The 10,694-nt window shown below is 32.2% G+C and overlaps 1 protein-coding gene across 1 annotated transcript; it reads right to left on the bottom strand.

Annotated features, from left to right (window-relative positions):
- Positions 1-938: 938 nt before the first annotated feature.
- LOC141712662 (ubiquitin-fold modifier 1) lies at positions 939-5,426 on the bottom strand. Its single transcript, XM_074515685.1, has 4 exons — positions 5,267-5,426; positions 5,074-5,171; positions 3,938-3,970; positions 939-1,271 (listed from the first exon to the last, which is right to left on the bottom strand). Exons 1-4 carry the CDS (start codon positions 5,338-5,340, stop codon positions 1,192-1,194), a joined length of 285 nt encoding a protein of 94 aa, XP_074371786.1. The 5' UTR covers positions 5,341-5,426; the 3' UTR covers positions 939-1,191.
- Positions 5,427-10,694: the final 5,268 nt, after the last annotated feature.

The raw sequence follows: 10,694 nt of genomic DNA, 5'->3' as shown, positions 1-10,694 counted from the left end.
GGAATAATTATGTATACTGTACAAGGTTTTTCATCTGCAAGAATTAGCTCTAGAATATAAGCACTATATCACAATCCTCTCTTGGTAAGACGGATTAGAGCTCAGTGGCAGCATGTTCGTTAGCGTATTTAAATTAAATTTCTAGGATTGAACGTAACAAAGAAATATCGGGTTTCCAGTAATCGGGAGATACAATGTCCTGCATGGAATTCAAAACACTAAAACAAACCATCTACCAGTTAACTGGGCCAGAAGTTGTACAAAGAGGACAGCAATTAACTGCATTTTTAATAACAGAGGCAATTGTAGAACTTTTATTTCAAACAATTTCTGTATAGCATCAAAGCTGCAATATATATGTCTGATATCAGGCAATACATTCTAATGACACCTTACTACTGGTACATTATGTACACACGAATCCATAACAACAAGTAATAACAGACATACCAAATGCAGCATTATAAATCATATATGTAACTGAAGAGGAATGGAATGAACATAATCAGTTAATCAAAGAGATACCAAATGCAGATAATAATTAATGGAAATGAAGAGGACTGGAATGTATTTGCATAATCACCGGTAATGCAGGGTCATTAGGCATTGTTGTCACCACTAGAACCTCCCATGTGAGACAGCGGCTTGGAAATAAGTGCCCTAAAGATAATTGCTAAACCTCTGGATTCTGGACTTTGGTAAGTGTAGGATAAAAGTTCTAGCCTTGAGCCTTGAGGTATTAAAAGAATTAGTATTGTATCTCTTTTTTATTAGACAGTTATTTTTAAGGGTTTTCCAGGCACAAACAATCTCACATCACATTTACTTCCCAGCCTTTGTAATTTTTATATAACTGGAAAGGTAGTTGTGTTACCAAGCAATGCTTGCACGCTGGAAAAGAAATATGATATGGGACCATATTAATGTCCACAAGCAACTACCAAAAAGTTTAAATTCCTTAGAAGAATCTCAAGGAACCCATATCCATTGCAATCATGACCATTTGGTTTCTGTTTCCAGTTCATTACCAGGGCAGTGATAGGGAGCTGAAAAGCATTTTTGTTTGTCTTTATTCTGTAGACTTTAGCTACTTTTTAATACTATAACGCAACATTGTTACAACCATGAACCACCAACTTCAGTAACGGAAGAGATACACAGCAGATTTTATAAGATGATGAGCAGTAGCATCTAGTATGATATCCATGAAGCACCAACTCTATCACGAGGAATCAAACGTAGCTCTGAGCCATGCTTCAGAAACACGTTGCCTGCAAATTAGATATATAAAAAAGTTATATTATTAAACCGCTTTGATAAATTCCAACACTTAAAATTGGGCATAAAACAATTTCAACTCTTCAAGAAACACAAAATTTTATTTTATTGTCATAATTTTTAAAAGAGACATGGCAACATGACACAATGGAAATTGAACCAAAAAACAATATTTTTTGATGTTAGTTACAGGGAATAAGTATGAGAACAACGTAATAACATTAGTTTGCACAGATGTGAATTAAAATTGAAAGATACATGAATACCATGCAAGCTGGACCCTCCCTTCACAGACTGGGCTAATTAATATACAAGTTCAGTGGCAGAGCATACCGATGTCACATTATGGTTCGGAAAAATCTTCCAAAAAAAATAACTTGCATACAATATGAAAAGAGATTACAAATTAAGTCTGCTCGAGGGGAATGGTCATTTCTGTGTACTACCCCAAGGATAGAGCTGGCAATTCGTGTCGTGTAGTGTACTTTCGTGTTTCGTGTCAAAAAATGATAAAACGAAAACGAAACGAAATTAATTCAATACTGAATGTCAAAAACGAAAACGAAACAAATTATTTCGTGTCAACACGAACGAAATGAAAAAAACAAAACGAAACGAAAACAGAGCAATACAGTAAGAGGCACAGATAGATTAAATGCGAGATATAGAGAGGAAGTAGAAAATATGAAGAAAACAATCTAAGCCGAGACGAGAGTATACCAGATAACAATTAAGTAATATGACTTAAAGTTTAGTGAATCAAGGATGTATACAAGCAAGAGGCCCAGAATTAAAGCAGCAAATTCCGCCTAGTTCTAATAGGAAAGCACCGTAGGGGACGAGACCGAAGATTACCGGAATAATACGAGGATGTATGCAAGCGGCAGAAGGATTTGGAAAAGGGGAAAGAAAGTTTCTACCCTAAAAGTTTTAAAAGACTATTGGGCTTGCGTGCTCTCAAGTCTCAACCTCTTTTGCTAAAATGTGGTCTCAATTTGTCAAAAGAAGTATGGTCCTTTTTTGCTGGAGTCAAAGTTAAATTACATTTTATTTATTTTGTCTAGAAATTCTATATGTAATTATTTAATTTTTAAATATTATTTAATTAATTTTTTATTTCGTGCATTTTCGTTTCCTGTCGTGTACCTGTGGATAAAACCAAAACCAACACTAAATTAATTCGTGTAATTTCGTGTTCGTGTACGTTCATGTTCGTGTACCAAAAAGGTAAAACCAAACCCGTAATTTTCATGTCGTGTTTCCGTGTCGTGTACGATATTGCCGGCTCTACCCAAAGTAATAGTAATTAGACAGGCAGAGAGGCATTATAATTGCCGGCACTCTGTGGTAGCACCAGGTGACATGTCACCAATCTTTGCGTTTTGAATTTATGGCAGGTGATAAGTGCCAAATCTTTCCTTTTCAAACAACAGTTTACGTTAATTTTAAATGTTAAATAACAGTATAAATTTAAAGGTTAATTTCGTGCATATACCAAATTCACAAAATCAAATCTCGGCCAGGAAAGTAAGCAATGGAGCACAGCACTACAACCTGCTGGTAAACTTTGCTTAAAATTTCCAGACTTGGTTTACTTGGGAAAAAATATGCTTTAGTGTTGATTCTTAGTTGGAAGGTAATTTCAAAGCATCAGTCAAATTGGTTTAAGGATCAATTAGAGCTCTTGTTTCTTAGTACACTGCTTAAAAGTGAAATTAGAAATCAACCAGCGATAATACCACCTATTTCTTCTCTATCACCCTCTATAATATTTGTGTTCCACGTCAAAAGGTAAAACAAATAAATTCTCAATCGCTCAATACAGGTAGTCTTAGAGTCTCGTTTCAAACACAAGAAAAAATAGCAGAAATCTTTCCATCACTTTCCTGTATGTTCAGTTTTCTTCTTGTAGCTTTTTGGTGATAGTAGTTCTACTTCATTCAAGCTCCCCAACAAAATTCTTGATATATTTATAGTTTTATAATATAATTCTATTCTAGGAGGCGCTCGCTTACAACACAATTGGCGAAGGTCTAAGGATGATGTTAGTTTATGACTAAATATCAACATATCTCTGTTTGTATTTCTGGCTTTTCTAACTTACTACTTAATTGTTTAAGGTTATCAATGTTTAATTGCTTCAATATCAATTACATTTTTTACTATTCAGTTTATTATGTACTAAATAAATAAATATTCTAATATATGATATTATGTGTTCTTTTTACAAGACTTGTAACATAATCACCCTACATTGGTCCACGTAAAAAGACCAAACTTCAAAAGTCCTTTTTCCCAAATTAATTTATACTACAGATATTTTTACATTGAAAATGAACCCTTTTCGTTCTTGGAATAATTTACATTTAAGGTGGAAACTTGCAACACAACCCATCAGGTCTGCCCAAAGTTCACGTATGCTTTCACAGAATCTCCTTAGTCCTTACTATTCTTTAACTTTTTAGCCCTTACTATGATTTAACTTTTCACTTCGTTAAAATAATTCAACCCTCCGAAAACAACAAAAGAGAAGTACTCATGCACAATATTCTCTCAGCAATCAGAACAATAAAAAATAACTTTTAAACAGATTAATAAATTATGAAGTGGCAATCATGAACTGAACTAATGATGGACTGATGGTTATGACTAGAAATACCTGCACTTTGCTGTGGGTTGATTCCAACACCATCTGCACAAAAATATATACAAACAGGTAAGATCAAATCGTTAGGGATAAGGAGAGAAGGTTTAAACGGTTATCTAATTCACAACGGATATCTCTTATTGAATTATAATGAAATCATTGTCGCTTGCAATCAAGCCAGAACTTGAATGCAGTTTTATAGTCTAATAAGCTTGTCAACCCTGACTATATGCTATAAATTATAAATAAGAAATACAATAAGCTCACGCTTGTTTAATGTTACCTGCTATAACTCAAAACCATTACCGTCTTCCCTCAGTGTGGACAGCGTTGAAATCTTATCAAAATTCGTTGACGTTTTGGTATAATTATCATGATCCACACGCATCAAACATCATTGCAATGCTAAAAACAACAGCTTTCAAATTTGGAACTTCTGTTGTAATTTACACGTCATACATTTCACAGGATTCCCGAAGTTTTAAAGAAAAAGCTCTAATGACAAGTGAATAATTTGTTTTCTACTTGTATCATAACAATTGGAACTGAAATATAAAAAAGTCCAGACAGAATCATTCTTTGCTTGTGTGTTGAGTCAGAATGGTATTGAATGTGTCTCAGTCCGTGTACATCTCTTTGCACCAGTAGCTCTCAATATTTCTTAATGTTATACTACAAACTTATGAAATAAAGTTTGTTACAACATAAATTGTAATTAATTTTTACGACTTGCCAGTTGCCACATAAAACAAACACGACCTTCATATAATTTCACTTTTCTCAAAGTTAAAATTCAATTAAAATCACCTAGAGCGAAAACAACACATGTCAACAACAGATCAGCCAACCCATCCAGCTCAAACAAGTCATTTCTAAATCCGACCATCCGGATCATTTCTCTCCAGTTTCACTGGATAACTAACATACCCAGAACCAAACACCCCTAGCAAGCTCATCTAACAAACACTACCACCTCAAAATCCCAATAAAATAAACACATCAAACAACATCAAAACAAAAAAAGATGACAACTTTACAACCAATCCGAACAAAAAACAAAAACCCAAATCATAAACAAGCAAATCACAGACATAAACTTTAAATTATTTACATATAACTGAATATATCAAGAAAAATAAAAGGGGTACCATTGGTGATAATAGCGCTAGTTTGAGGAGGAACTTTAAATTCCTCAGCTGCAAATTTCAAAACAGCAGTAAATGGAGCTCCTTCCGGAACACTAAACCTGAATTAATTAACACCCACATATTCGATTTTATTGAATTAAATTGAAATCAAGAACCAAAAATAATATAAAAGATAATGACGAGAGGAGCGTACACTTTGAACGGGAGTTTGGGATCGGATGTTAAAATGACCTTGAAAGAAACTTTCCCACCACCACCGTTGGCCATTTTTTGTTGATGATTATAATTGGGAATTTGCAAATTCTACGCGAATACGTATACACAGTAGGCCTTGTTTGGCTATCCTAAATTATAAATAGGCGTTCCTATGTTCCCTTTTAAAAAAAAGAATTGGGATTTATGTTTTAAGAAATATCTTTTATATATAATAGGAGAAAAAGGGGATCTCTCCTAAATGAATTGGCTTATTCGAAAAAAACCCTGTTCTTTGGAAGATCTATCTCGTGTCTGGGATAAAAAAATTAGCAAGATTATTTACTTTGAGTAAAATTACAATTTTGCCCTTCTACTTAATATTTTTATAAAAAATATTGTTTGTGGGAATCAAACTTGAATTTTAACATTCACGTGCAAATCTACTTACCACAACACCACATTGTTAGTTGTGTTTTTAATCATATACAGATATGTGAGTGTCGTAAATGATGATAATTTATTTAACTTTAAACATAAATACTGGTTTTGTTTAAAAACATAATTATTGGATATTTATAGAGTTAATTTTAAAGAATTGAATTTAAGATAAAAAGTTAAGCATAATATATAAATGGATCATTACCTTATTTATTAAACAATTTTTAGTTTAAAAAGTATGCCTCGTACATTTTTAATATATATATATATATTAATAAAAAAATTAAATTATACATATAATTATTTTTTTAAAAAAATATTGAAAATAAATACACTTATATATAAAGAATATATATGTATATCACATATTTAGATTGTTTAGGGTCATAAATAGTTGACGTAATTTGTTAGGCCTTAAATCAACTATAGAGGGGTGAATACAGTTTAAACAATCAGCGAAATAAAAAACTCAACAAAATAAACATTTGTATATCAATGAATAAAAACTGATTACAATATTCTCTCAAATGATGAATATATATCCTTGAGAACTGTTAGGTTATATGAATGATATATCAATCTCGAACACTTACAGTGTTAACCTAACATGTGCTTACATACTGCACAACTACAGAATCAATCTAGATCAATCTAGAAGATATATTACAATTAAATAAGGAATCACCATACTCATCTATAAAATTAGTGAGATTATTTATTCTCAGTAAAATTACGATTTTTCCTTTCTACTTGATATTTATATAAAAAATATTGTTTGTGGGAATCGAACTTGAGTTTTAACATTCACATGCAAATCTACTTACCACTACACCACATTGTTAGTTGTGTTTTTAATCATATACATATATGCGAGTGTCGTAATTGATGATAATTTATTTAACTTTAAACATAAATACTGGTTTTGTTTAAAAAACATAATTATTAAAATATTTGTAGAGTTAATTTTAAAGAATTGAAAATCAATTTTTTTGTCACTCAACTAATTTTTCCTTTAGAAACCTACCACTGAACTTATTTTTTAATTGTTTTCGTCACTAACGTTACTCTTGGATTGGATTGTACCATATTCCGTCAAATTTGACTTCTAACTGTTAAATATAGCGCCTATGTGAACAATGTTGCTGAGGTGTCTTGCTGAGGTGTCATATCTATATATATTTAAATATAACCCGGTTCTATTCATTTCAAATTTGGGGAAAAATCTGAATTAGGGTTCTAATATCTCTGAAAAGCAATAGCTTATATCATGTCCACATCTTCAATTGATTTACGAGCTGGAGCCGTTTGTTGCTACTGTGGAGTTGAAGCACGAATCTGGGTATCTTATAAACCAAAGTCCAGAGGTTTGAAATTTTACGGATGTCCATTTTACAATGATAGAAGTAAGTATTGTGGTTTTTTTTTATGGTATGACAAGGTCACGGTGCAGACAAGATGTGAAGACAACAATCCAATTCAAGATTTAGAATTTGAGAAGGTCACATTAGAAGAAAAAATCAACAAGTTGGAGGCTTTATTAGAATGTTCGAAGACTGAAATTGCGTGCTTGAAGCTAATGTTGCAATCCAAGAATGAGACCATGGTGTGGAACAGAGCTACCATTGTTGTGCTATTTATCATGTTAACTTGTACTACTGTTAGGAGTGAGCATTTTTCGGTTCGGAACCGAGAACCAAACCGATCAAAAAGTGCGGTTCCGGTTCGGTTCTTAATTAATACGGGTCCGGTTCGGTTCTTGTTTTTCTAGAAATTTCGGTTCTTGGTTCGGTTCGGTTCGGTTCTTAGCATACTAGAACCGTAAGAACCGAACAGAGCCGTATATAAATGAATAAATATAATATATATATATATATGTATATATATTACGTATTATATTTTCTTATTTATAATATTTTAATAAATTTTAAGAAAACTATGATTTTTATTATATTACTCGTTTCTTTAAATAGTTATAGAGTTTTAAATATTTTTATAGACATTTTTTTTCATAAATATTAGAAAGTAATCAAATTCAAAATGATTCACCACTAATAAGAATCTTCTTTTATTAAGTTACCCTCAATAAATAATAAAAACTAGTCAAAATTTAAAAAGTTAGAATATAAAATAATATAAAAAGTAAATATATATGAAATAAAATATAAATTCGGTTCTTTCGGTTAAGAACCGAACCGAACCAAAATTTACGGTTCGGTTCTTACATATAAACGGGTCGGGTTCGGTTTTTAAAATATTCCTATTTCGGTTCTCGATTCTTTCGGTTTCGGTTCGGTTCGGTTCTGACCCGTTGCTCACCCCTAACTACTGTTAAGCTACTAGCAAGCAAGAATATAATGTAATTTGATTATTCTGTAACTTCTATAAGACTATAACTTTATTAACATTGAACTGCAAGTATTGATTATATCATGATGTTGTTGATTATTTTTTGTTGCTACTATTAAAGTTATTGCTTATTTAACTGTATTGATACAAATAGTTAGACTGATAAAAACCTCATAACTGAATACCAAAAGTAATTACATAGTTTGATAGCAAATGAAATTAGGGAACATAGTTTGATTGCAAATGAAATTACAGAGTTTTAAGTCTAAGACCAAAAGAAATTACATAGTCTCATATCAAATGGAGTCTACTCCATAAAATACTTAAAAGGTGCATCCATCATTTATTCACCAGTTCACTTCTTGTGTAAACTCTTTTTCCATCTTTTGTTAATGGAGAATGAAGTGGAGATAGATGACTTGAAGTTGTTTGCATCTGTACCTCCTCTGTACCTTGATTTGGAGTGCATGGTTGTGAACTAGTCAATTTGACTGTAGTTGTTGATAAGGACAAATATGTATGTCCATCATCTCTAATTAACACTCTTATACCAGATGGTCTCCTTTCAGTCTGAATTTGAGTAGTTGAGGCCTTTGGAGGTCTTCCCCTCTTTTTTTTGAATAATTTCTGTTGGAGGATGGTGTAAGTCATATGTCATAGCCTATTTGTATATTCGAGGATTCAACTCAACTCAAATAAGAATGTAATAAGTAAATAGTGGATCGACCGTCAGAGAGATCTCGCAAAGTAATATCTGTCAAAGGATTCAGAAACAAGGTTCATCTACAGACTTGAGGAGGTAATTCACTGGAAGAAGTTCAAGAAGTTGATCATGCCTCAGTGATATAAATCAAGATCGTGGATTTAATCAAGTGACAGAGATCTCGTCAGAGTATCATTAATTAAAAGGATTTAATCTGAAGAAAATCAGAGTATCAAAGTCAACACATGAAGAAACGTCACGGAAGTTAGTCACTCATGAACCAGACAGTACATCGAGTGTCAACGTTGAAGTGGTGGAATTGATTCATAATTTTCAGTGATTTTCAGAAGATTTGCAGAAGAATGGTTGCTGCTCAAGACTAGAATTAATTCTCTATTAATTAATTAAGTCATCTAATTTAATTAAGAAAATAAATTATATCTGCGAAGAATAATTTATTTATTAATTGAATTAATTGATTAATTAATTCTGAATTAATTTTAGGAATTTTCAGAAGTTTAATTGGTTTAAAAACAGTCTTAAATCAGCAAGACAATTAAAAATGAACTAGCATGACAATCTGGATTGTCATACCGATTGTCATGCCAAGTCATTTCAATTGTCATACCGAAAGTTACACTAGGAAGGAGATTGTCTTGCTAGTTCAAATGATTGTCCTACCGATAGTCATGCTGGTTCAAACGATTGTCTTGCTAGCTCAAAAGGATAGTCTCACCGATTGTCATACAAGCTTAAAGGATTGTCATTCCAATTCAATTAATTTAGCTGTTGATAAATAGAAGCAGAAGTCATTCAACTAAAAAATCTCAATCATACAGAACACATTCGAGAACAAAGAAAAGAAAGCAGCCGCCTTGAAACATTTTATTTTCTTCTCTGCTTACATCAAGATCAAAATTCTAGTTTGTTAATGTTAAATCCAAACCACTAGAATTATTTATCTTGTTCTTGTGTAACAATCTAGCGGATCAAAATCCCTAGAACTTAATCTCAAATCGCGTTTAGCATTTGATTCTAATTATTGCAAAAATAGAAAAAGTTCATGTCGAATTTATTCTAGATTTGTGATAATTGATTTGAGATTAATTCCTTGTAATCGATACAGTTGTTGTAACACCTTTCAAGTTTAATAATATTTTTATTTAACTTGAATTTTGTTTCACATTTTTTATTCCGCATTTAATTCGATTATTCGGTACTGTTTGTATTCAACCCCCCCTTCTACAAACATATTGGGACCCAACAATTGGTATCAGAGCCTTCTGATTAACGAACAAATCAAGATCCTAGACTTTTGTGATTTTTCAACTCTTTGAATTTTTATTCATTCAAAAATTCATAATGACTTCACATAAAGTTGGAACCGTTAAAATTCCACAATTTGATAAAGAGAATTATATCATGTGGAAGAAGAAGATGCTATTATTTTTACAAGTTGCAAATCCCAAATATTCAAACTTGTTAAAGAAGGGTATAAAAACTCCGATGGTTATTGAACCGGAGGTAATAATAGATGGTGTGGTGACTACTGAAGCTAGAACCTATCCAAAAGAGCCTGAAGATTTTACTCCTGCTGAGAAGGAAGAAGCCTCCTTGGATGCCAGCCTTCAATTAATATTAATTGATTCCCTTGATCCTTTGATGAACAGACATGTGATGAACTGTAAAAATTCTAAACACATGTGGGAAACTATTGAGGTGATTAATGAAGGCACAGAGGAAGTTAGGGAGAACAAGTTGGAAATCCTAACCTCTGAATATGAACATTTCAAATCAAATCCAGGAGAAGGAATTACTGAAGTGTTTGAGAGGTACAATGCGTTGATCAACAACCTGAACATCAATGGAAAGTATTATTCAATCAGGGAGGTCAACAAAAAGTTCCTTTTAACACTGCCAGCTCATCTTGAACATAGAA

This window comes from Apium graveolens, chromosome 3 (assembly GCF_009905375.1).
Source record: "Apium graveolens cultivar Ventura chromosome 3, ASM990537v1, whole genome shotgun sequence".
NCBI classification, from domain to species: Eukaryota; Viridiplantae; Streptophyta; class Magnoliopsida; order Apiales; family Apiaceae; genus Apium; species Apium graveolens.
Note: the sequence above shows the minus strand (reverse complement) of the source record. Positions and strands in the feature narration are given on the sequence as shown.

Excerpts from the sequence above, each read along its gene's own strand:
- LOC141712662 (XM_074515685.1), bottom strand. The coding sequence starts at position 5,340 with ATGGCCAACGGTGGTGGTGGGAAAGTTTCTTTCAAGGTCATTTTAACA. Across the intron at positions 5,172-5,266 it reads CCCAAACTCCCGTTCAAAGT|GTTTAGTGTTCCGGAAGGAG; the intron begins GTACGCTCCTCT and ends TAATTAATTCAG. Across the intron at positions 3,971-5,073 it reads TAGCGCTATTATCACCAATG|ATGGTGTTGGAATCAACCCA; the intron begins GTACCCCTTTTA and ends ATTTTTGTGCAG.